The following is a 23,683-nucleotide window of genomic DNA, read 5'->3' as shown; positions in this document are numbered from 1 at the left end:
ATGTGGTCGTTGTGGGGAGCCAAGTTCAAACCAATAGTGGAAAGACAGGAGAATTCATATGGGGAATCTCTTACGAGATACACAACAACGGAAAGAGGAGTGAGGGGACAGAACCGTTATAAAACTATCTTCTTGAGAGGCAATGCCCGTGAACGATAACTGGGAAATAAGCCTTCCCCCTCCCCCAAGGAGGCTTGGTGCTCCGTGATGACGGATGCGTGTGGATCTCCTCGCGATAACCCCCCAAACCAGGGGAAGGAGACTAGGGCAATGAGGCTTACACGCGGGGTTGTTAACGCGTGTCCTAGATGTTCGGACTCAAGCTCCGACACAATGATTGGCCGGCCCCGGATTTGGTACCAATTGTCTAGTTGTTTCCGCAGGGATATTCGTTGTTCGGACGTCATGAGTTTGATTACAAACGATCTGGGGTCGATCAAGACAAGCTTCATCTTGCTCCCTTTGGCGAACATTTGGCTCGTTGCCATCAGAGATTCTCAGATGAAACAATCGAACCAACGACTCGGGCCGGCCTGCTCAGTGACGTCTGGCCCGAAATTAGCTCAAGGGCCCTCACACTAATGCCCCTTGCAGCGGGTTGCAACAGGTGCTGATACTAGTATATCTTCCCCCAGACCAACCCTATCCCTAAAGCTAGTGGTTATCGCACTAGGGCAGAGGGCAGCGGGCGTATGTCATTGGACAGATCCCATTGGCCTTGCATATCTAAAATTCAACAGAGGGAAGCCAGAATGAACGAGCAGTTCATCACAGCCCCCAACTGACCCGAGCAGTTTCCCTCGCTCGGAGTCCGCACGAGTCTGCACAATGCGTTCTTGGCACTCCATAATTAAAGCCAGATATCTTGCCTCCTTATCAAGGCAGGCAGTAGACGGACTGTTTGTACTCCGTAATAGGTACGTATTGTATTTGGATACACTGCGATGAATGGGTGCTTGCGGGATCGGAGTGGGGCAAGTCGGCATCGGAGTGGGGCAAGTCGGAATCGGAAGCCGACGGTTGTCGACGATGGGGGGCTAAGCTCAACAATCCACGCTATTTGTGATGCTCAAGGTCTCGATCCCTTATCTTGACGTCCAAGGAGTCCTGGGGAGGGGGAAAGTCTCACGGGATTTTGCGACGGTCCGAAGAAAATGGGCCTTGACTTCCTAGATAGGCATTTTTGCCATCAAACACAGCAAAGAAATGCCACCCACATCGTCAACTCCCGAATCCCGACCCCCCCAGACTCCATCCATTAGGTAGCTCCCACTAGTAACTCTGCAGGGTTAGCCGTTAGCCTGAATCAGCCAATCTTTGTTACCCCAATAAAGGTCACGTTAGCTGTGGACCACCCCAGGTTCGCGTGGAGTTACTAGGTTGTTCGGGACCCGAGTGCGCACGACTCCCCTCACGTTCTCCTTCTTTAACAATGCTGGACGGATGGTCCAGCGAGGCAATGGCATGACGGTCTGCTCATTCTGTAGAACCAACCGAAACAAACGTACCGCCAGCCCCGACCGCCTCCAATCCCAACCATGACTCCGGTCCAGCCAACGAAGCGGCCTCGAGTGCCAAGACGAACCCCCCGAGCGTGCGTCAATGTCATGCCTTGCTTGAGACCCATGCCCACTCGGACTCTGACACGGCAGCCAGATGCCAGCAATGCCGGGTCGCAAAGGTCCGCTGCTCTGGGGCCTATCCATGCACCAGATGCGCCCGTCGAGCAGATGAGTGTGTCTTTGCCGAAGATGATCCCAAAGTATCTGTCTCAGAGAAGTACGCAGTAGTCTGAAACCACTATCCGGGGATGTAGCCCTCTTGGCTAGAGCCTCTGCTAATCTAACATACCAGATACCTACTTCAAATCGAGCAACAAGCTGCCATGGCAGCGGCAGCAGCGGCGGCGATCCCCAATAATCCCCCTGCCCCTGCTGGCCCTGTAAGCAGTTCCTCGGCCTCAGCCGTGTCAGATGACGGAAGGAGCATGCAAGAAGCCGCCTCAACTTCTGACGTAGCATGGGATTCCTCACCTACATGGACTAGGTCGGAAGTAAGCCATCTTCCGGGTGCCCATATTGGCGACAAAGAAGGTGAGCAGCGTTCTGCCAAGTCTTGGATCGATCCCAAGTTTGACCGCTAATTACTGGAATCAGACCACCAAGCTGCTCGACAGCTCGAAGCTCTCAGGGGTTCCGGGAGTGTTAATCATGACGGAAATGCCAAGGAACAGAATACCATCTTTACCAGCAACCCCCTGATAGGAGATGCAGCTTATTTGAGAGACCCTGCTGGTCGTTACCGTGCGGCTTTTCCCTGTCCAAGCTGGGAATCATCTCGAGCCAACTAACAGGTTTCTGTAGGTTTTATGGGCCCTACTTCTACATGGTCATTCGTTCGTCGACTTGTTGCCCTGGTGGAACACCATTTGCCCCGGGCACCGGATACTCCGCCGGACCCGTTCAACACGGATGGCACCGCATTCCGGCTGAAGTGGGCTCCACTACACCCCGAGGCAATACCGGATGTCGATCACTTGCCGCCGGTTGATTACTCACTATACCTATTTCACACAGTCAAGTTTCACCTTGGGAACTTCTTTGACATTATTGACGAGCCGGTATTCCTGTCGCGGCTGGCTCAGTTCGAGACCAACGCGCAGGAGACGGCGAGGACACACCGACTATGGTTTGCCGAGTATCTGTTAGTCCTGGCCTTTGGGGAGTCCTTCATGGTAAACTCAGGGCCCGGTATGGCGCCGGCAGGGACGGCATTTGCAGCGCGTGCCATGGCTCTGATACCAGATTTTGCCCAGCTTCATGACGAAGGTCTTTTGTCGATTGAGGTCCTGTCGCTGGCGGCATTATACTTTCATTCCATTGATATGAGAGTTAGCGCCTTCCAATATGTAAGTGCACAGGCGTTTTCTAACCTTCCAACTCAGACACTAGGACTTTAATACTGATCAAATTTTAGATCGGACAAGCACTTCGGTTATGTTACGTTGAGGGCATTCATCGAGAGTTACCCACAGAGGCCTTTGGCGAGCGACTCTGCCGCCGCTGCAAGACACTATGGTGGACAGTCTACGTCCTTGACAGGCGGCTATCCGCTCAGATGGGTGCCCCCAGTTCAATAAGGGACGAAGATATCACGGCAGGCCTACCTTGGCTGGGTGATGATAGCACAATGGCCATAACCCTTACATTATCCATCAAACTTTCGCGGTTGCTAGCCGCTGTCGTTACGAGTAAGGTCCCCGATCCTCGTTAAATCTATACATACTTACAATTTGAAGGCGTCTACAGCGTTCAAGAGAAGCTAGGGACTTCCTTTGTTAAAAACATGAAGGCCGTCATCAAGAATCTTGCCGAGGTCGCCCAAGAGGGAGACAAGGTCATGTTCTCCCGCAATCGGAGCGCAGCTCCATCGCGCGTGATGAGTGCCATTACGCTCACGTACCACCACTGTATTCTTCAGGCCACGAGACCGCTGGCAATGTGTCTCATGAAGGCCTTTTTGGAGCCCGCACCTCTAGGCATCGACCGAGAGATGATATCGCAGCCTATAGCCTCCCTCTTGAAGACGTCGGTGGCATCAGCCTTGACGACTTTAAAAATTCTCCATTCGCTAGAGAAGCAACATCTTCTCGGTACGCCATTTTTGGATATTGGTAGACCCGCTCAACATTTTACCATGAACTAACATGGCTCAGAGTCGTTTTTACCGTTTGACCTGGAATACGCCTTCTCCTCCGCAATCTTATTGTGCATAATGCAAGTCGTCCTCCCTGAATACGTCACCGATAAATCTTGGCGCGCCATGGCAGATTCGCTGCTTGTCACCATGATGGGCCAGGGAAGCGTCGTGGCTGGGCTGCGGAGATCCGAGCTCTGCTACGTGGACCAGCTCCTAGCACCACTTCTTCCCTGCACCACCACTGCCATGGAGGAGGACGAGGCGGCCATGACCTTGATTGATGCATCACAGTCGCCAGTCTTGTCCCAGGAATACCAAGCAGACGCCCCGCATTCTTGGGACTTGATTATTGACACGGATCTCATGAACCCAGATCCTAATCAGTTGCTCGATTTGGCGTTTCAATTTGGTATACAGTCGGAAACAGATATAATTGGCCAGCTTTAATTTGATGAGCACTCAATTTTTTAATGCTTATATATCCTTACCGCAATGGTTCTTACATGTATCAACAACCTATACTCCTTGAGGCCTTGATGAGGTCTAGTTCTAGATTAAATGTACCCACCCATTACACACGTGGACATTATATAAGCTGTCGACGTGAAGCCCACAAGGCAATACCAGTAGCAACCTCCAGATATCCAGATCATCGTATCATTGCTCGAGATCTAATTGTCGAGGTTTCACCATGCCGGCCCTCCCTGTATGTGGGAGTAAGTGAGACTTGATCTTTCGGCGAGATCGAACAGTTTGTGTCCACGTGCCAACCATCTAACCAAAGTACGGATAGAATGCCTATCTAATACCAACTCCCTTCGCCGGACCGTAAATCGGATATGAGTCCCTGCCGAATGCTCATCTCCAGATTCAATATTGATAGCGGGCGCGTCCAGTGATGGCTTCCCCGCGTCGGTGATGGAAACCGACCGCGCCGGTGATGCTCCGGTCCGGCCTCTGCACCCGGATTCCGTAGAGCGACACAGGAGTCCATATATGCGCGGATGAGCAGAGGCGTGACTCTGTCAATAAGAGTTAAAAACCCCTCGCCAATTCCCAAGAAAAAAAACACAGCTTCAACAGACACTGCATATACATATATCTACATTCTCTATCCCGTATTCCCACATATGACAGTCAACATGCCTGGCCGTCTGGAAGGAAAGATTGCCCTCGTGTCCGGCTCTACCCAGGGCTTTGGACGGGGGATCCTGGAGACCTTCGTCCGCGAGGGTGCCGTTGTTTTGGGCATGGATCTGCAGGCTAACGACGGCCCTGTCGCTGGCTACACCGAGCAGCAGGCCTATCAGATCAAGGCCAACGTCGCTGAGGAGGCCAGCTGGGTCAAGGCGGTAAGCAAGACTCCCCCTGCAAGGGCCCGTGTGCTCCTAAAACGGGGATTGCTGTTTTTCTACTTTTGGCGTCTGATCCTTGTCGCTAACGCGCGTTCCTTTTTCCAGCTTGAGACCTCCATCGCTCGCTTTGGCAAGGCCCCTTCGATCGTCGTCCACAACGCCGGTTGGTCGTACCCCAACAAGTCTGGCATTGAGGTGACCACCGACGAGTTCACCCGTCTTTTCGATGTCAACGTCAAGAGCGTCTATCTGGCCTCCAAGGTCCTCATCCCCGAGATGAAGAAGAACGGCCCCGGCTCGACCGTAGTCATCTCCAGCGAGAATGCAATCCGTCCCGGCGCCACCCAGACATGGTACAACGCCACAAAGGCTGGCGTCTCGTCGGCGACCAAGTCCATGGCGCTGGAGTTTGCCAAGGATCAGCTCCGGTTCAACACCATCTGCCCGACGTCCGGCAACACACCCCTCCTCAACAAGTTTGCCGGTATTGCGGATGGTCCCGTCCCCGCAGATATTATCAAGGCCAAGTGCGCGGCTATCCCCATTGGCCGTCTCGTGGAGCCTTCCGACGTTGCCAACGTGGCTCTGTTCCTTGCGGAGCCCGCTAGCTCCATCATCAGCGGTGTGGAGATCCTTGTTGACGGTGCTCGGTGTGTTTAAGATATGGGAATCTAGCTGCGGTGGCTTTTTTTCCCTTTGCTGCGCTCATGGCGATTACCCAGGTAGGCAACCAAGCTCAGTCGATGAACCAGCAGCATGCAGAATGGACAGACAGGGTGGATCGTCGGAGACCAAAGCAAAGATTATAATAAATTCAATCACAAGGTTCTATCCTTCTTGCTATGCTCCACTTTTGTGCCCTTTCTTAGCGAACGTTTTGCTTCAGGTCCATATCAAGTATAGAAAATGAACGTTATACGATTTCATTGACTCTTGTAAACTACCGGCAAGGCATCTCTCTCTACTTTTGCATAAACAAAAGCTTTGGGGTGTGACTTTTGGTTTCGTAGGATTATGCTGCCGATCACACGAACCCTTATGCAAGTGACTTGGGTAGTAACTCACAACAGTTAGAATGGTATATACTAGTACAGCAATATCACCAAGAAGTGATGACTTTTAAAGGCGCCCGACGAGCCACTCTGCCGAGTCCCCATTTATTTTGGCCTCAACATTAGGCGTCGCTCTGATTATGCGACACAGCGCGTCGAAAATCAGGTCTTGTCCGACATGTCACGTATGAGGTGAAAATTGGACTAAAAAGGTAGTCGCGAATGCGCCAGAATTAACATGAGGGCGCATCGAATTCCTAATTTATGGATACCTGTCAATCGACAAAAATCATCTATAATGTCCTGTGGTCAGAAGGTGAAAGTTAGCATAATATTGTGCTGCTGGCACAACGTATGGAACCAATCTCCACCATCAAAGTCACTTTGCGAAAAGAATGAAAGGATTCACCGCCTCCTTGAGTATTCTTTTACGAAATCGATAAAAATTTGGTCATCTGATTGGAAAATTGTGTGATGACCATGCAGTTGGAGGAACTGTTGGGGAAGTGTTGACTCACCTCGCCATCCGCATTATCCCGGTGTTGAGCTCAGCTCCGGAACCCTCCCCGGCATCAAAGGTCCGAGTGACTTGAAGGGCTGAGACCTTTCGATAAACACTCATGAGACAATTCAGGTAAATATTTAAGCTGTTGGTAGTGCAAGTTTCTTTTGTGTGCTTCCTAGATCCTATCACGCTGGTTCATCTGAGATCTCGATATCACGACAATGGCGGAAGTCGAAAGCCTTGAGAGGCAGCAGTCCTGCACTTGGAAATATGTTGCTATCGATTTGTTTGCCGCGGTCTTTGCGTCGGCTCTGATGACACCTTGCGTGGCTGCAATTGACAAGTGAGTATTCATATATCTTCTTTTCAGTGAGGCCTGAGCGAAAGTGGATGGCTGATTGCATTTCTCCTGCAGAATCGTCTACAACAGGGTAGCAAAAGGCACTTCAACAGCAAACACTATGCGGTCATGGTTTGCCGACCCCCGGGCTCTCATGAGGGCTTTCCCCATAGCGTTTCTTGTCTATTTTGGAACCTTTGCCACTGCCAATCTACTGGATTCCCTCTGCACTACAGGCAGATCTGCCGATGGATGCGCCGCTTCATGGACAGCCTCGCACGAGTTCACCTCGGCGGCTGTCAACATAGCCTTATGCGTGTATAAGGACGGATACTTTGCTCGGCTTGCAAGTAAAACACCGGTGCCTGCGTTGTCGTACACCCTATTTGCCGCTCGAGATACTATGGCCATACTTGCATCCACCCAATGGAAGTCCTTGACCACGTCGAAGCAACCGGATGTACCAGTCTCTGGCAGAGGATCACTTTCAGGGTCTCAGGATGGTGGACCAAATGTGACTTGGTCACAGGTAGCCGAAATGGCCTCGCCAGTGGCAGCACAGCTGGTTGGCACCCCGATTCATCTCATGGGCATTGATATCCATAACAGGAGAGGCCAATTTTCGATCAAGAAGCGGCTTAGTGCGGTTCGGAAGCATCTATGTTTCGCAACTTCTTTGCGAATGGCGCGGACTATTCCTGTATTTGGGATTGGAATCACAGTGAACGCAGGATGCAGAGGCTCCATGCTTAGTCGGGTGGGCTGAGAGGGTTTAGGGTAGCGCCCAGTCTACAGGAGCAGCGTTGATGAGATGGATTCCATAGCTTTGAATTGAACACTATATTTCGGCCCTCTTGCATTTTTTGGTCTCCTGAGATACTACAGGAATTAGTTCCCGGTGGTTTTTTCAGTCTAGCGATCCTAATATCCAATGTCTAACACAATGCGAGGTACGCACTACGGGCACATGGTGGAGCTGCAATACCGTGGAACATCTCTTCAGGGTTGTCAAGCTTCTGGAGCAATAAGCACCCTGGTACAACCAATTCCTACTGTATGTTACCATCTACACCTGGTCATCAGCGTTTCTTTTCATCCCATCGCACGGAGTCCCGATCCGGCATGACCCCACTTTCCCCGGCCGGCAGCTGATATCGGTGTCTCGGGCCGAGATCGGTGTGACTATTGACTATGGGGACCTGCATGCCCTTCCCCCCCCTCCGCTCTCCCTTTATCCTCTCGGGCGGGCCGACGCAGAGCTCCCTGTTGATCTCGGAAGTTGGAACCCTCGAGTACCGCCCGTGATCTTCCCAGTTACAGAGTCCATGGCGCCGTCCACTGCCACTCCCTCTAATCTGCATCGTGCGCCGGTGTAAGTTGCCCGCTACCCCTGCCGTGGAAATTCTTGGCCTTCTAATGTCCAGTTTAGCGCCTGCCTCAGGTGTAGAGCTGCAAAGGTCCGATGCCTCATCTCGCAACGACAAGACCGGTGTGATCGGTGCGCCACCAACAACACCGAGTGTGTGTTTGCCCAGCCGAAACGGGCCAGAGCGAGGACTCACCCATACCCCCGGCACCTGAGACGCCCATCTTCCCCACAGCAAGACCCCGTTAGGGAGCCCGTCCTCGTACCGTCGCCATCGCCATCATCGTCACCATCATCATCACCATCGTTATTGTGTCCCCAGGTAATCCGGTTTCCCACAACCGCCGGCCCCGGTCAGGATCCACCCATCACTGCGGAGATTCGAGCGAGGATTATTGCTACATTGGCCGCCCTCAACGGAAAGAGAGGGGCACCGTTTAGCTTCGTCACGTCGGGAGACACGCCACCGTTCGGAGTCACGCCAGGACCAGATGCTTCCCAACAGGAAGCCTCTGACCAACCTCAACCACCCCCATCGTCACTAAAGCTGTCATGGCTTCTGCGACCACTGGCGGTTGGTTCTCGAACGCAAGCCGGGGATGGCGATCGCCAACCCTCCTCCCAGGCTGCCAAGATGCCCAGTTACGCATCGTCCATGACGCTCGGGCAGACCATTACAGATCCCATTGAAGATGGTATACTCTCTCGGGCGGCATCCGTGTCGCTGTTCAACCATTTTATGATCGAGATGAACGCAAAATGGGAGTACATTCTCGATCCACATCTTGACACCCATGACGACGTCAGGCGACGGAGCCGACTGCTCTTTGCGACTGTGCTATTCTGCGCTTCCAAATTCGCCAGTTACATGGGCGGGTGCCTAGCCTCATTGACGGTCGATCCTTTTCTTCAGAGCCGGCTCTGCAGCCTCGCTCGATGTTTGGCCGTCCGGACGTTTGCGGAGGGCGACCGATCCATCGAGACGATGCAAGCCTTCTACCTGCTGGTATGCTGGAAGGATGCAGACGATGACATCTCCTACCTGCACAGCGGCTACGCCTTCCGCATTCTCCATGACATGGACATGGAACAGGCCAACTGCGACAGACGACAGGCAGTAAGGCGTAGGAGGACATGGTTAGCCTTGTTCCGGCAGGACAAACAGCAGAGTCTGTTCTTCATGAGGAGAGCAACTCTTAGCTCGGGGGACGAGGGAGACGCCCCTTTTATTGGCGACCTGAATACGTGGCTCAAGATGCCGCACGCGCTGCCCCTGGATTTTGTCGCTTGCTGTAGCGCTGATCTGCGGCGGATTCAGTCTAAGCTGCTCGCCATGATCCGAAAGGCACCGTCTACAATGCTGTCTTGCCTCTTGGAACTAATGGAGTCTGATTTGAATAGGTGGAGGTGGAAATGGCAGAGTCATCTTGAGGGAGAAGGTAGGGTACATCCCAACGATGACCCATCGCTTGACCCGAGGCTATTACACCCAGGCAAGGGCCACCTCACCATACTGGTAGGACTTTGGGAGGATGGCATCCGTCTCAATGTTTCCTCTGCCATTCTTCGACAGTCGTTGGTGGCCGCTGTGACATCTCTCCGTTCCAGCGAGCAGCCGCCACCGTCGTCCCTTGGTTTGGACCTCCCTTCCGTGGGAGAGGTCCTGTCCTCCGACATCACTGGGCTGGCAAGCAGCATCCAGGGAGCATTTGGGACGCTCCGCCATCTGCTTTCCTTTCCATCCGATGACCTGAGACGGAGCCCTGATTCTGTCCTCCTGTTGGGGCCTAACGCGGCACTTTTCTTGTGTCTGCTCCTGTGTCTTCCGTGTAATGGCATCCTTGGCCCGTCGTTCCAGAAGACGGCAATTGGGCTTATCCAAGACGTTGCGAGGCATGTGTGTCAATCAGTGCGGTCGCCACAGGATACCTTGGCTCTGCACGCTGCGTATCTCGACTCGCTTGTGAATCTCCTAGGTCCGGCCACACCACAGTGGTCAGTGAATATAAACGCCATGATGGGGCCGTCTAGCTTCGACCTATCACAGTCACGGCAGACGGACGCCGCCAGGGTTCACGCCGATGAGACCACAATACGCGCGGCTCAGGTTCTGGCTGGTGGAATGGGAGGCCTGAATAACAACGTGGACGTCAACGACGCCTCATTTGGCGCAATGGCGGAACCTGAGCAAATGTTACACGTGCAGAGCCTGGCCAATTTACTGGACACAAGCTTCTTCTGGGAGACGTCCCATATGGCTATGGATGCCGACATGACTCTTGACCCACAGTTGGAATGAGTTTGGAAACCCATCGCACCTCGACATTGGGATAGCCAGCTCAAATAGCTTGGAGGTTTGGTACAAGAGGGGGCACTGACACAAGATGACTGGATCCCGGCAGCGCTTGTCTGTCACCAAGTCAAACATTCTACGGGCAAGGCAATATTATGCCCCTCGTATTTTTGTGGTGTCTCAACATCTATACATGTACAGCGAATGAGGTTTATGATCTTGTAGCGTAGATGTGTGGTGTCGTCGCAACTAGTACAGCACATTCATGTGTACTCCGACTGGGCTGAGATATGCCTGGACACCTTACTATCAAAAGTAGGTAAATTCCGGGGTGATGGCGAGAGAGTTATGCCCAGATAGTGGAAGGAGCAGGTTTCAAGCATAGCCGGCTTTTTCTATCTGCGAGGTGTCTGTAATCCTCCACAACTCAGTTTATCGTCAATAAAATTAAGGTTGGGCTATTCTCAATCCCAACATCAATGGCACTACTAATAGAATTGGCTGTCTGTGGCCCGTAACTTGGCATACAGTAGTGCGAACCAGAGAACAGACGCAAGGGACAAGGTTGCATAGTGGCTCAAGTGTTGAATGCCTGCACTCGTGATTATCTGGAATAAGGATTACACGAGATCCCCCACTTGTAGCCCGAAAGTACAATGGCTGTATCTACCTTATCTTCTCGGGCCGAGTGTATTTGCAGCAACCAGCCACTGGGCTTGGAATCCTTGTGTCAATGAAACCATGGATCGACTGCGGGAAGCAGCCGATGGGCCCAGAAGACATCGTGACGGAAGATTGATTCGAGGCGATGTCGTTTTAGTTGTCTGGCACCGTTGCCGTGAGCCTCTAGAGCATTGAGAGCGGTCCCACAGGACAACAACTAATGGCCTTGGCCTGGGTTATTGATGGCGCCTGTACTCTGACCGGAGCTCACCTTACTTTTGGAGATGCAGCATCCTCTGACCCCTCATCCGGCCCGAGTAATATGCCCAGCATGCACTTCTGGAAGACAGAAAGCTGCTTGGGGGCAGACATCTTCCGATGAACAAGAAAAGTAACTTGGTCCGCCCGTAAATCTGACACTAGCAAACTGCTGAGGCCTGGCCTGCTAAAGTCCAGTAGTCAACCTCTGTCTCCATCGCCGAAAAGTCACCATGCTGTCTACAACAAGACAGAGCGCCTGTCTTGCGACCCGGCGCGCCTTCATGGGGCTTCCCCGACAGTCAATCAGACGCGCATCGACCTCTACAGGACCTGCGAGCCGATGGCAGAATGCCACATTGAAAGAAAAAAATATGGCCTATGCTGTGGGAGGGTCTAGCATAGCCATTATTGGACTCGTATTGTTGAAACCAGACGGAAGTCGGTATCCCGACGATCCACGAGACGTGAAGGCACTCTCAACCGTACCACTGGGCAAACTTTTGTCAGGATGGACGTGAGTGAAGCTCCTTAGTGCCAGCAATAATCGAGTATTGCCACGTACAATCGCTAACATTGAAATTCACAGCGCCTTCGCATTCTGCTCCTCCCCGACATGGGTCGACACGAGCGAATCTCTCTACAGTGTCGTCTCCCGAATCCCCATCGTCTCCTCGATCGCACAATCCTTTGTCATGCAGACGTTTTTCCGCCAGTTTCTCGGCGGTGAGAAGACAGAAGAGTGTATCCCCAAGATTGAGTATCTGCGCAAGGCCCATATAGCGACTCTTCTGGGCTACAACATCGAGGCCGAATTAGACGGCTCGAGCAAGGATCCTCAATTGATCCATGAGCAGATAAAGCATGTCATGGATTCGATTGAGACACAGGGGGAACTAGCTAAGAAGTACTGCCCTGACACAAGTGCCACTGGCGGAGACAACCGGTTTTGGGTGCGCATCAAGATCACTGGCCTGCTGCCTGATCCCCAGGCGCTTTATCACGGCTCCAACGCAATCCTGGAGGCGAGGAGAAATAAGGGACTCGACAAGGATGTGCCATACCCAGGGTTGCCGCACGATGGTGACTGGGAGGCGGCCCTGAATGGAAAGGAGGTTTCGAAGGGACACCGCGAACAGCTGCTTGGGCTGCGAGCTTGTCTCGAGGCCATTGCTACAAAGGCCCGAGACAACAATGTGCGAATCGTCATCGATGCCGAGCAGTCATGGTACCAGCCAGTCCTCGACAGTCTGACCGACGAGCTCATGCAAAAGTACAACACCCTAGATGGGCCCGCCACATGCATCGCATCGTTCCAAGCCTACCTTCGTCGGTACCCGCAACTCCTCGACCAGCAGATCCGCCGTGCCGACGAAAAGGGGTACAAGCTGCTGTTCAAGCAGGTAAGGGGTGCCTACATGGTGACGGAGGCACAGAGATGGAAGAAAGAAGGTAGAGCAGGCCCAGGACCCGTCTGGCCCACCAAGGCCGAGACAGATGCCAGCTTCAACTACGGCATCGAGAAGACGCTCTCTACAGTGGCCGAGCAGACAAAAAACACGGGACAGTCGCGGCTTAGCGCTGTGTTTGCGACGCACAACTCGCTGAGCATCGACCTTGGGATTCAGCTGCTGGAGAAGTATGGACTGGCTGAGCGCCAGAGTGCCAAGGGCAAACTGGTGCTGTCCAATGTGGCCGCTGGCAGTATTGCCTTTGCGCAGCTGTATGGTGAGTTTCTGCCTTCTACCGGGGCATATACTGTGCTGGCATACTAACTTTTGTCCTAGGAATGAAGGATGATCTTACAAACAGAATCACGGCATCTATAGCTGCCGAAGGTGGATTCCCGCTTGTGGTCAAAGTGAGTATTGTTCCCAGATCCATCATGTATTAATCGGAGCTAACGATGGGTGTGCCGCAGTCTATGAGCTACGGCGATTTGAAAGAATGCCTACCATTTCTAGCCAGACGGGCCACAGAGAACAAGGCCGTTCTCGAAGGACGAGGTGGAGCTATGGCGGAGAGGGTTCGCTTGGGCCGTGAGATTCGGAGACGCCTCTTGCCGTTTTTTTCATAGGTGCTCAGTTTGGTTTTTAATATTAGCCACTTCCTGGAACATCTGTTGTGGTCTTTCATGCACTCGTATTTTTCCGCGTCGATATAGTGACGGATCTGTCAAGGGCGTAGTGTGTTGGGTGGCAGTTGTCACGGAGGGGAACCTGTGGGTTTCGGATGCCGATACCGATGGGTTTGAGCTCTATTATGCCGCTCGCATATGTCCGTAGTCCAGCTTGAAGGCACAGGTGGGCATCGTCTCTAATCTCTCGGTCCGGCAACGGTCGGAGGGATTGAATCCTTCTCAAATTCCGGCCCCGGAATCGGAGTCCGGAGGCCTGACCCGACGATTAAGATGTATTCCATGTTATTTATCTGCCTTAATTTATGACTGATGCCAGTGGTCTCTGTAGTCTCTGTAATTTTCCTCCTCGCTATTATTACCCTTGCACGACAGAGTCCACGCATAGAATCAATGGCCACTATTCGATATCCTGAGCCAGCGAATGCTGATGGGGTGAACACCCAACATTATGAGCATCTTGCTAGAGGTTTTGGCTAACCAACTCTACAGCTTTCCTATGCCCCCGGCTCTGAAGATAGAAAGATCCTGACGGCTGCTCTGGCTGAGATGGAAGGCACCACGACCGAAGTCCCCAGTATCATTAATGGCGAGCGCATCTACAGCGGCCGCAAGAGTTGCCAAACTAACCCCTGGGATCGAAACGGACCTCCCGTGGCTAAATATCACGAGGTGGACCGAGACACCATCGCCAACCGAGCCATTCCTGGTGCGCTCGAGGCGAGGAAGAAATGGACCAACATGTCCTTCTCCAACAGGGCCGCCATCTACAAGCGAGCAGCAAGGCTGGTAGAGACCAAGTACCGGTGGAAGTTGATGGCAGCCAGCATGATTGGACAAGGTAAGACATGTGGTCAGGCTGAAGGCGATTGTGTCACCGAGGTCATTGACACGCTCAACTACCACGTCTACCTCTGCCACCAACTCTACCAGCAGCAACCGCCCAAGCAGACAGACTCGGCATACAGCAGCCTCGACTACAGACCCCTGGAGGGCTTTGTCCTGGCCATTTCACCATTCAACTTCACATCCTTGGGTTTGCACATTGCCTTCACACCGGCCCTAGTAGGCAATGTGGTGCTCTGGAAGCCATCCCCAATGGCCGTCCTGTCCAATTACATCATCTACCAAGTTATGGAGGAGGCTGGCATGCCCAAGGGAGTCATCCAGTTCCTCCCCGCGGCCGATCCCACGGTTGTCGTCGATCCCGCCCTCGCCAGCCCCTACTTCGCCGGCCTCCACTACACAGGCTCCTCCACCGTCCTGCGCAGCCTCTGCACGCAGATCGGCATCAACACCAACAAGTACAAGGCCTTCCCACGCGTGGTGGGCGAGAGCGGTGGCAAGAACTTCCACCTCGTGCACAACTCGTGCAGGGACGACGTCGACTGGGTGGCCTCGGCGGCGGTACGCTCCGCGTTCGAGTTTCAGGGCCAGAAGTGCAGCGCCCTGTCGCGCTTCTACGTGCCCAGGTCCATGTGGGAGCAGGGCGACCTGAAGGCGGCGCTGCTGAGGGAGGCGGCCAAGATGACGCACGGCGACGATGTCAAGCAGCTGCACCACCCGCTAGGGCCGATGGTGTCCCAGGCAGCGTTTGAGCGATTTGGCGAGTTCGTGGAGCGTGCTCAGAAGGGTGGGCATGAGCTCATCTTTGGCGGCAAGTCAAGCGGGAGCAAGGGCTTTTTTGTCCAGCCTGCCGTCTTTGTGGTGAACCAGTCCGACAAGGGTGCAGCGTCGGATCTCATGACGAGAGAGCTTTTTGGACCCTTGTTTGCCGTGCAGACATATGACGATGAGTCGCCTACTGGTTTTGCTGATGTGTGTGATCTGATCGACTCGACGAGCGAGTACGGCCTAGCAGGGTCTGTCTTTGCGCGGGATAGGGATGCTGTGAACGTGGCCAACGAGAGACTGAGGGATTCGGTTGGCATGTTCTGCATCAATGACAAGTCCACGGGCGCGATTATCGGGTCACATCCGTTTGGCGGAGCGAGGTCGAGTGGCACAAACGACAAGGCCAACTCGATCAATGTGCTCCTCCGATTCACTAGCATCCGGTGTGTTAAGGACTCGTTTGAGAGTGAAAGCAGCACCTTGGGGATTTGCCATATCCCCGAATGAGCCTTAGGAGGCCAAAGGGTGTATTGGGCAACGGAGAGAGGCTATGGGCGGTGAGGATCAATTTTGAAGAGTACTTGACAGTTAAAAACATAAATTTACAATAAAATGCGCCTCATTAATTCATAGTTCTTTCATGTACGATGTTATCATGACTGGCCCCATACTGGCCGCCCAGAGCCACAGGCAGGCCAGGCATCTGCTGTAGTAGTCCATATTCCTGCCAAGGTTCGAGCTGAAAGCCTTTGGCTTCATGTAACTCCATGAGGGATCACTGCCACAGGGAAGCGGCTGTGCTGTGACTACGCAGCTATCCCAGGCTCCAATATTCGATTGGGCGCCACAGATGCAAGCAGCTTGACCAGGGCCAATATTGATGCGTTGTTTCGTCACACGGACCATTTTAGCCTCGTAAAACGTTTTTCTGCTTCTGCATCTTGAGATGGGCTGCATGATGCTTATTAGAGGCAACCAGCATGGGCCAAGCTGAGGACCAGGGCATTCCATCTTCAAGGTACTTATTCCGCCGATGACCCCAGCACCGGCCATACTTGTCGCAATTCATGCCACCTTCACACATGCATTCAATTGACAAGCAAAGTCGGTTTCTGGCCCGCCCTCCGGGGCTGGACTCCTTCATTCCTAACCATGCTGAAGAACACATGTATCGAGCATGCATTGAAAAAATGTTTACGGCTGATACAAAGGCCCAGGTCTGGGACATAGACAAGTCTGGAAAGCAAGCCGAGGTTCTAGATGATGCCGCTTTGCGGGTCCGGCTGAAGGAATATGTATTATAACAGCTCTATCTACCTCTTATCACTAATCTCACTCATGCCATAGATTTCCTTCTGGGAAAGCGACGTCAAAGATGTGGAAGCCAAGGCCTCCAGGCCGAAGCTGGTCATTGTGTGAGCGGACTCCTACAGAATTTAGCCTCCATATGGGATACAGGGTCTAACAAAGTCAATTGCGACCTGTAGAACGGCCCCCGGTGACCCCGTGAAACGACATCGCGCTCTCCAGATGCACCACGAAACCCTGTCACACGTCATGACTGTTGCAGGTGTCTGTCAGAAAGCAGCAGGGAGATTCTTCACTACTACCATACCGAACATCTACTACCACATTCAGTACGAAGATGATGATACCCCTTCCTTTATGAGTGGGTGCCCCACCGAGAGATTCCATTTATATGGATTCTCCAGTCTCAACTACCGATAGAGTCGCTGATTGCTTTCTGTAACTAAGCTCTGTTCTTCCGCTGTCCCAAAAACAGCAACTGCGTCGTTTGTGTCATCCGAATCCAGTTGTCTACCCGAAACTGCTTTACGTATCTGAGCTGCCGCTATGCGGACGACGTGGATGATATTCTGTCGCGATGCCAGGCCGGCATCGACCTCTTGCGGGCCCACCCGCTGTACCTCCTCTCCTTCATCTACAACCACCGGTTCCAACGATGGATGCAATGGTTCGCCCAGGTGTGGATGAAGTTGGTCGAGCTGGAAACCATAACTAACATGACGCATCCCTCGTGGACCATGTCCACAGTGGACGCCCAGCGCCTCCAGGTCCTATCAACCGACGACGCCCTGCTACACCAGCTCCACGCGACCTATGTGGAGCTATGCCACAGCCACACTATCATGTCTTATGGGACTAGATTCGCCCAGGTGTCCAAAAAGGCTATCGCGGAGGTGGAAAAGAGACGACAGGAGCTTGGATATAGCCCCTTGCCGAGGCGACACATGGATGGTCTGGAGGAGGCCTTGAACGAGACTCTTGCGCGGCGCGACTCCATGTCAGATCGTTTGACAGAGCTTAGCAGCCGACTTGAGGGACAAATCAACGTGGTAGGTGCATCTCATTCAACCTCTTGTCCGGATTTATTGCGGTCAACCGGTCGGCTTACCAAGACGATGCCTATAGTCATATAACCTCATCGCTCAAAAGGACAGCAAGATCAACCTTGCTATCGCCAAACTACAGGTACATGACAGTCAGACCGTTAAGGGAATCGCGGTATTGACACTGCTCTTTCTCCCATCAACCTTAGTTGCGGTACGTCTAGCATGTTCAACTACACCTGCAGACAGATCTATTCTTTCTTTTGGGCTCCGCTGACGGTTTGTAGACTATATGGACAACAAACCTGTTCAAACTCGAAGGCAGCACAAATTGGCATGTCTATGTTGCCACATCACTAGTATTAACACTGGTTGTGCTCGTTTGCTGGTGGGTCTACAGCAGGTTCGCTCGGTCTCGTTGGGAGGCACGTTGGCCAGCTTATAGAATAACAGATAGCCTCGGTGGTTCTTTGGCCCCGGAATTCAAACCTTAAGTTTTTGAGATCCTAATATATGTCTTTTCTCATCAATGCTTTACTCATCTGATTCCCGATTTATGAGTAAATCTCTGATGCAATGAGATCCAATACGGTAGCTATGATCAATAGACAGAGTATCTTCAAATGCCTATAGTTACTTTGTACAATCTAAGCATTGGATACGGCAAAATTAACTCTACTTGACCCATCACTACGCATGGAGTATTATTACTACTAGACATTCAGTGGCATTACACCTTTCCTCAGTAGCCTCGATATCGTATTACACATTAAGATAACTATTGAATAGCCATTGTTCTATCTTAATTTGTGAGGACAATGAGTTCCCATCGATTAGGAAAAATAGCAGCGCCTTGTTATGGAGTGCTAGGAGATCCGCACTTGTTCCAGTAGCTGGAGATCATACTAAGGTATATTCCGACAAATGGGCTTCCTGTGGTTTTACTTCGGGTGCATAAGTCTAATGATCACAAGTATGCTAGTACTATCGGACCTGCTTCCAATTTAATGCCCCGTTCTGAAATTTAAAGTGCAAAGTATAAGATTTTTCGTCTCCAGACAGATCAGCCGTCTCGTGGTATATAGGAGAGGTGGGTAGTTCTAGCGCAGACTCGCAGCTATATTCTACCACATGGTTTGATACAGTCATAGAACTGACAAAACACCCTAACTATAGATATAGAGTAGTTTTCTAGGCGCTTCAGAAGCTCCCAGTTTTCCATTAGTATTATAGAAAAACATTCCCAGCTCTGAAATAAAATCTAGTTAATATCTGAATACCAGAATGGCCGCCGACGAAGGAGTTGGGAATAGAGGCAAGCTAGATAGCGCTTGCATAACGTATCGAATATAGGTTTGAGGTAGGTATTATATATTTCTATTAAGGGGTCGCTATCCGGATCTGTTGTAAGGTTATGGAACTGGTTTTTGAACTATTAATACAGCTACGTGGGTCTAAGAAGTTGCTAGTGCTATGGCCCATACGTATAGTTGTTACTATAAAACCTAATCGCTATGCTAAACTGATTTCACCTAAAGCCAGGTTAGTATCAATTGGTATTACTTCTCGCCTTCCTGGATGATTTAGTGTCGATACCACACGTTGATCAACGGTCCCAAGACAACGTTGGCGAATATGATTGCTTCAGCGGAAAAGTATGCGAGCGGATGCTCTGGATACGTGGTCAAAGGCTACTTAGCATTTGGCAGCCACCTTATGTAGGAAGTCATACCAATGTTAGATTGCTAGAAGCTACTGGCCGATACAGCTGTTGGTTCTCAGGATGGCTTGATAAGCGTTGATGCTGCGCCACAAAATTCAATTACCAACAGCGAAGTATTTAGTGCGGAGAGAGCATGTGCCAAACGGAGGCCTCTTTTCACTTTAATTCATCTCGACTGAATCAAAGCATCACTTTGCTACTCTAAAAAAAATTAGAGAACAGCTCACTACCTGGTCAAAGCGTACTATCTCATCGTTCCATCCTATGATTTGATCATGGAACCCTACAAGACAACACCAAGCCAGGCCCGTGAGAGTCGCCGCCGATCTCGTTCTCCACTCGGTACCAACGATCATATACAACTACCATGGCTCCTTCAGAACCGTCGCAACATATCTCTTTCGCCATCCGAGTTCGAAAAATTTGTGCAAGAAGCGCAAGCCTCCCAAGAAAAAGCTGACGCTGAATTCGAGGCCGAACGTGCGCGGCGCCAAGCCCTTTAAGGAACGTCTTGAAGAGGACGCCAATAAGCTGCGACAGAAAATTGAGGCCGACCCTAGAATGTCTGTCTCTCTTGAGATATCACGCTCGCTACAGGCTCGATGCCGCGCCGACGACGATTGCGTTTACTTGCGAGCCAAAGTCCCTACCGGCGATATCATCAAGACGCACTACCGCATCTGTTTCCGCGGGGCGGAAACTGTGAGCCGGGTAAGAAGGACAACGCATCACTACCATGTGTTATGCTTCGAATCCATGGTTAGGTTGAGGGACCTAGTCCCTTCGAAGTTCAGGATGGACAGCTCATCTGGCCGATGGGGGCTGATGGTAGAGAAGTGGTTCGAACACAAAGGCCGCATCGACTTGGATAAGATTGCAGTCTTCCTTGAGGAACTTGCTATCTATGACGCGGAGTATAGTGAGTGGTGTTCCAGGTATAGGATGAGGTCTCTAGACCATGAACGAAATTGCAAGGACAAGGAGCCCGAATGCAAATGCCCTGGACCACCCCCACAGCCGGAACGGCCGCAACTGGGGAATTACACGACTGACGATGGGGTTGTGTGTCCACTGTTCCGTGTCCTGAGACACCCACTCGTTGAGAAACACGACTGGACAACGGATGATGAACTAGCAGGAAGATTTCCCAGACCGAATCCCGAATACTATAGGTGAGAAGATGAGGGAAGCATTTGAAGCGTAGACTCTAGTGGATCCCCATGTTGTGACTTAAGGATTAGCTCTGGAAGAGAATGGATTGAATGAATCTATGATCATGAATTCCCACATGTTGAGCCAGCGGTAATGGTTGCCGAAAGATTACTTACGTACTGACCAAGTTTAACCCTCACAGTTCAGATCATCGAATTCCTGCTCCTTTGTTTCTTCCAACATATGTACTCCTCGTGGCCTAGCCGTCTCCGTATGGCCTCCGAAACACCAGCAGGCGATTTCCCACTCGCAATATCTTTCAATCCCGAAGGTCCAGGCATAGCCTGTGCCGCCGCTGGTTGATATTTAAAAAGTTGCATGCCATGAGCTGTCCCACTCCACTACTGTCGTCCAGAGTATCCGCCAGCATGTTGGTCATCCCTCTCAGTCCAATTGGCATCGCCATTGCCGGACACAACGGAGCACCCTCTGCTCGCCCTAGTTAACGCTAGTGCAGCGCCTGGTCAGGTAGCACGGAGTCTAGGCAAGGTTTGGGAGTCGGGAGTCAGCATGCGTTACAATTTACGAGCACAGCTGCAATGTGAGCGTATCTCCGCGCGAGGCGGAGATACGCTCACATTGTGCATCATGCGTCCATCGGGCGTATGATTCCAAATTCCGAGTGTACCACTTTGACGTCAGTATTTAAGGCAGAATCACCCAGAATCATTGGTACCTATTAAGAAAAATCATATCTTTAACGCCTTGTATCCATTAAGCCATTACCTCTAGTTCCACTGGACACTCAGCCAAATAACCGACATCAAGCTATCAGGTCTGTGTCTCGCCCCCAATGGCTGAATCAATGGATTTCAACAAGTTTTTCAATGTAAGTCTTATACATCCCCGGACCAATGACAGACCCAAAGGTCTGTTTGCAGCACAGAGTCACTGAGCCGCTGGTGGTTAGATCATCAACAATGAGCCCTCGGAGACCGAAAGGACGTTCCAGGCAATCGATCCAAGCACCGAAGAAAAGCTCTGGGATGTTCCTGTGGCTACCGAGACAGACCTTGACCTGGCCGTAGCCGCCGCCAAAACCGCTTTCAAACCGTGGTCTACCCTGCACCGTGACGAGAGAAGCAAGCTCCTGATCCAGTTTGCCGATGAATTGGCGGCTCACAAGGATCAATTCATCGAGTTGGTTTACAGAGAGACCGGCAAACCAGTACGTGGCCTTGCAAAAGCCAGAAAATTCCAGGTTTCATCGATACTGAAGGTTACTCTAGAGGGCATTTGCTGAGACAGAGGTGCTGATGGGCATTGGGACGTCCAAGATCCACGGTAAAGTGTTCACACAACGTGTTTTACGCACAAGTCTAACAGCTAGTAGCTTCCTGGTCGGTTCTAGACAAAGTAGTAAAAGACACCGAGGATGTCAAAATTGTTCTGCAACACGTTCCCATGGGTGTGGTGGCCGGCATCACGCCCTGGAACTACCCTTTCCAGCTGGCCATTCTTAAACTTGCAGCAGCAGTGATGGCAGGCTGCACCGTCATCATCAAGCCCTCGTAAGCCTTTCCGAGTCTGGTCTTCCCATTTAATCACACACTGACTGGTCGTCAGCCCATTCACTCCCTACGCGACGCTAAAGATTGGCGAGGTTGCATCTCGCATCTTCCCGCCTGGCGTTGTACAGGTTCTGGCTGGAGATGATGCCCTTGGTCCTTGGATAACAGCGCATCCCGGAATCAGCAAGATTTCATTCACCGGGTCCATTGCCACCGGCAAGAGGGTCATGGCTGCAGCATCTTCGACTCTTAAGAGGGTTAACCTAGAATTGTATGACTTTTACTCCACGTCTAATCGCAGCAAGATGAAGGCTAATTGTGTTTAATCAACAGGGGTGGCAACGACGCGGCCATTGTTACAGATGACTTTGATGTCGCTCACGCAGCAGAGTTGGTCGCTGACGCGGCATTTAGACACTCAGGCCAAGTTTGTATGGCTTCTAAGAGAGTCTACGTCCATAGCTCCGTCTACGATGAGTTTATGACGCACTTGACGGCGATTGTCAAGGAGTACAAGCCCGGCGAGGGATTTTGCAGCCCCATCCAGAACAAAATGCAATACGACAAGTTGAAGTCGCTCTACGAAGACTGCGAGGCGCAAAAGTATGACTTCGCCGTCGGAACCGGCAATGTTTCCGACAATGCGCCTCGGCCTGGCTACTTCATAGCTCCCGCAATCATCGCCAACCCGCCGGATACATCCCGAATCGTGCAGGAAGAGCCCTTTGGACCGATTGTTCCTGTTCTCAAGTGGGAGAAAGACTCAGAAGTGATTGAGCGAGCGAACGATACTCTCACGGGTCTTGGAGGGACTGTTTACTGCCGCAACGAGGACCGCGCATGGGCAATTGCCGGGAGTCTCGAGACTGGAAGCGTGTGGGTCAATGGTGGACTCCAAGTCGACCCGGCTGCAATGTTTGGTACGCACAAGCACAGTGGTATCGGCGGAGAGTTGGGCCAAGAGGGACTGAAATACTACACTAACCCGCGGAGTGTCACGTACTGGAAGAATGTGAAGAAGGATGGGCCGAATGCGGGTCAACATCATCAAGGATTCTTGAGTTGAGTCTAGGCCTTCTGTTGTTAGGACTAAAACGCTCAATGTTCAGGGGTAATAACACGGTTGATATTCATACGCCACAACCGCGTCTACACACGACACATCCTTAGAATTTCTATAAGATCTCCTCTTATGATAGATAGTGTTGAAGTAAAATTCAGTCTTCCATACTCTTCCTGATGTCTTCCCACCACTCATCATACCTGGTTTCGGCATCGGCCAGGACATCAAACCCAAGCAAACTCCCCTGATACTCCGCATCTCCCCAGTTGAAGGAACACTGGCCTTTCCAGCCAGTTGATGGAAGTTCCCTTAGCTCTGCATCCCGAGCTCGCTGTTGATCTCCATCAGCCAAGTGATAGTAGTGTCGAGTGTGCACGGCGCCTTGGACGTTAACATTTGTTCGCTCCTTGCGAAGACCTTCGTACAAGCTAAGCAGGCTTGAAAGCAGCCTGCTTTTCTCTGCGTGACCCAAGGAAGATTTATTTTTCTGGAATCGCCCTAAGAGTAGGCCTAGAATTGCACCGTCTTCGACAGCCATGGC

At 51.8% G+C, this 23,683-nt stretch overlaps 6 protein-coding genes across 6 annotated transcripts; all 6 read left to right on the top strand.

The window, feature by feature from the left end:
• Positions 1 to 1,885: 1,885 nt before the first annotated feature.
• On the top strand, positions 1,886 to 4,146 carry ACO1O0_006999 (fungal specific transcription factor domain-containing protein; the record flags this gene model as incomplete). The annotated part of the gene is made up of 5 exons (XM_083196375.1): positions 1,886 to 2,093; positions 2,577 to 2,908; positions 2,977 to 3,250; positions 3,299 to 3,652; positions 3,716 to 4,146. The coding sequence occupies 5 exons, from the start codon at positions 1,886 to 1,888 to the stop codon at positions 4,144 to 4,146; spliced, it is 1,599 nt and encodes a 532-aa protein (XP_083047583.1).
• A 695-nt stretch (positions 4,147 to 4,841) lies between these two features.
• On the top strand, positions 4,842 to 5,714 carry ACO1O0_006998 (uncharacterized protein; the record flags this gene model as incomplete). The annotated part of the gene is made up of 1 exon (XM_083196374.1): positions 4,842 to 5,714. The coding sequence occupies one exon, from the start codon at positions 4,842 to 4,844 to the stop codon at positions 5,712 to 5,714; it is 873 nt and encodes a 290-aa protein (XP_083047582.1).
• A 3,237-nt stretch (positions 5,715 to 8,951) lies between these two features.
• On the top strand, positions 8,952 to 10,616 carry ACO1O0_006997 (fungal specific transcription factor domain-containing protein; the record flags this gene model as incomplete). Its single annotated transcript, XM_083196373.1, has 1 exon — positions 8,952 to 10,616. The coding sequence occupies one exon, from the start codon at positions 8,952 to 8,954 to the stop codon at positions 10,614 to 10,616; it is 1,665 nt and encodes a 554-aa protein (XP_083047581.1).
• A 1,289-nt stretch (positions 10,617 to 11,905) lies between these two features.
• Positions 11,906 to 15,789, top strand: ACO1O0_006996 (uncharacterized protein; the record flags this gene model as incomplete). Its single annotated transcript, XM_083196372.1, has 4 exons — positions 11,906 to 12,048; positions 12,121 to 13,259; positions 13,319 to 13,392; positions 14,161 to 15,789. The coding sequence occupies 4 exons, from the start codon at positions 11,906 to 11,908 to the stop codon at positions 15,787 to 15,789; spliced, it is 2,985 nt and encodes a 994-aa protein (XP_083047580.1).
• A 1,050-nt stretch (positions 15,790 to 16,839) lies between these two features.
• Positions 16,840 to 17,920, top strand: ACO1O0_006995 (uncharacterized protein; the record flags this gene model as incomplete). Its single annotated transcript, XM_083196371.1, has 4 exons — positions 16,840 to 16,951; positions 17,038 to 17,639; positions 17,716 to 17,775; positions 17,879 to 17,920. The coding sequence occupies 4 exons, from the start codon at positions 16,840 to 16,842 to the stop codon at positions 17,918 to 17,920; spliced, it is 816 nt and encodes a 271-aa protein (XP_083047579.1).
• A 3,441-nt stretch (positions 17,921 to 21,361) lies between these two features.
• ACO1O0_006994 (aldehyde dehydrogenase family protein) lies at positions 21,362 to 23,145 on the top strand (the record flags this gene model as incomplete). The annotated part of the gene is made up of 6 exons (XM_083196370.1): positions 21,362 to 21,397; positions 21,479 to 21,736; positions 21,798 to 21,852; positions 21,902 to 22,079; positions 22,135 to 22,350; positions 22,413 to 23,145. 6 exons carry the CDS (start codon positions 21,362 to 21,364, stop codon positions 23,143 to 23,145), a joined length of 1,476 nt encoding a protein of 491 aa, XP_083047578.1.
• Between the last annotated feature and the right edge of the window lie 538 nt (positions 23,146 to 23,683).

Source organism: Amphichorda felina, assembly GCF_050947745.1.
Source record: "Amphichorda felina strain 45539 chromosome Unknown scaffold_7, whole genome shotgun sequence".
Classification (NCBI taxonomy): Eukaryota; Fungi; Ascomycota; class Sordariomycetes; order Hypocreales; family Bionectriaceae; genus Amphichorda; species Amphichorda felina.
Note: the sequence above shows the minus strand (reverse complement) of the source record. Positions and strands in the feature narration are given on the sequence as shown.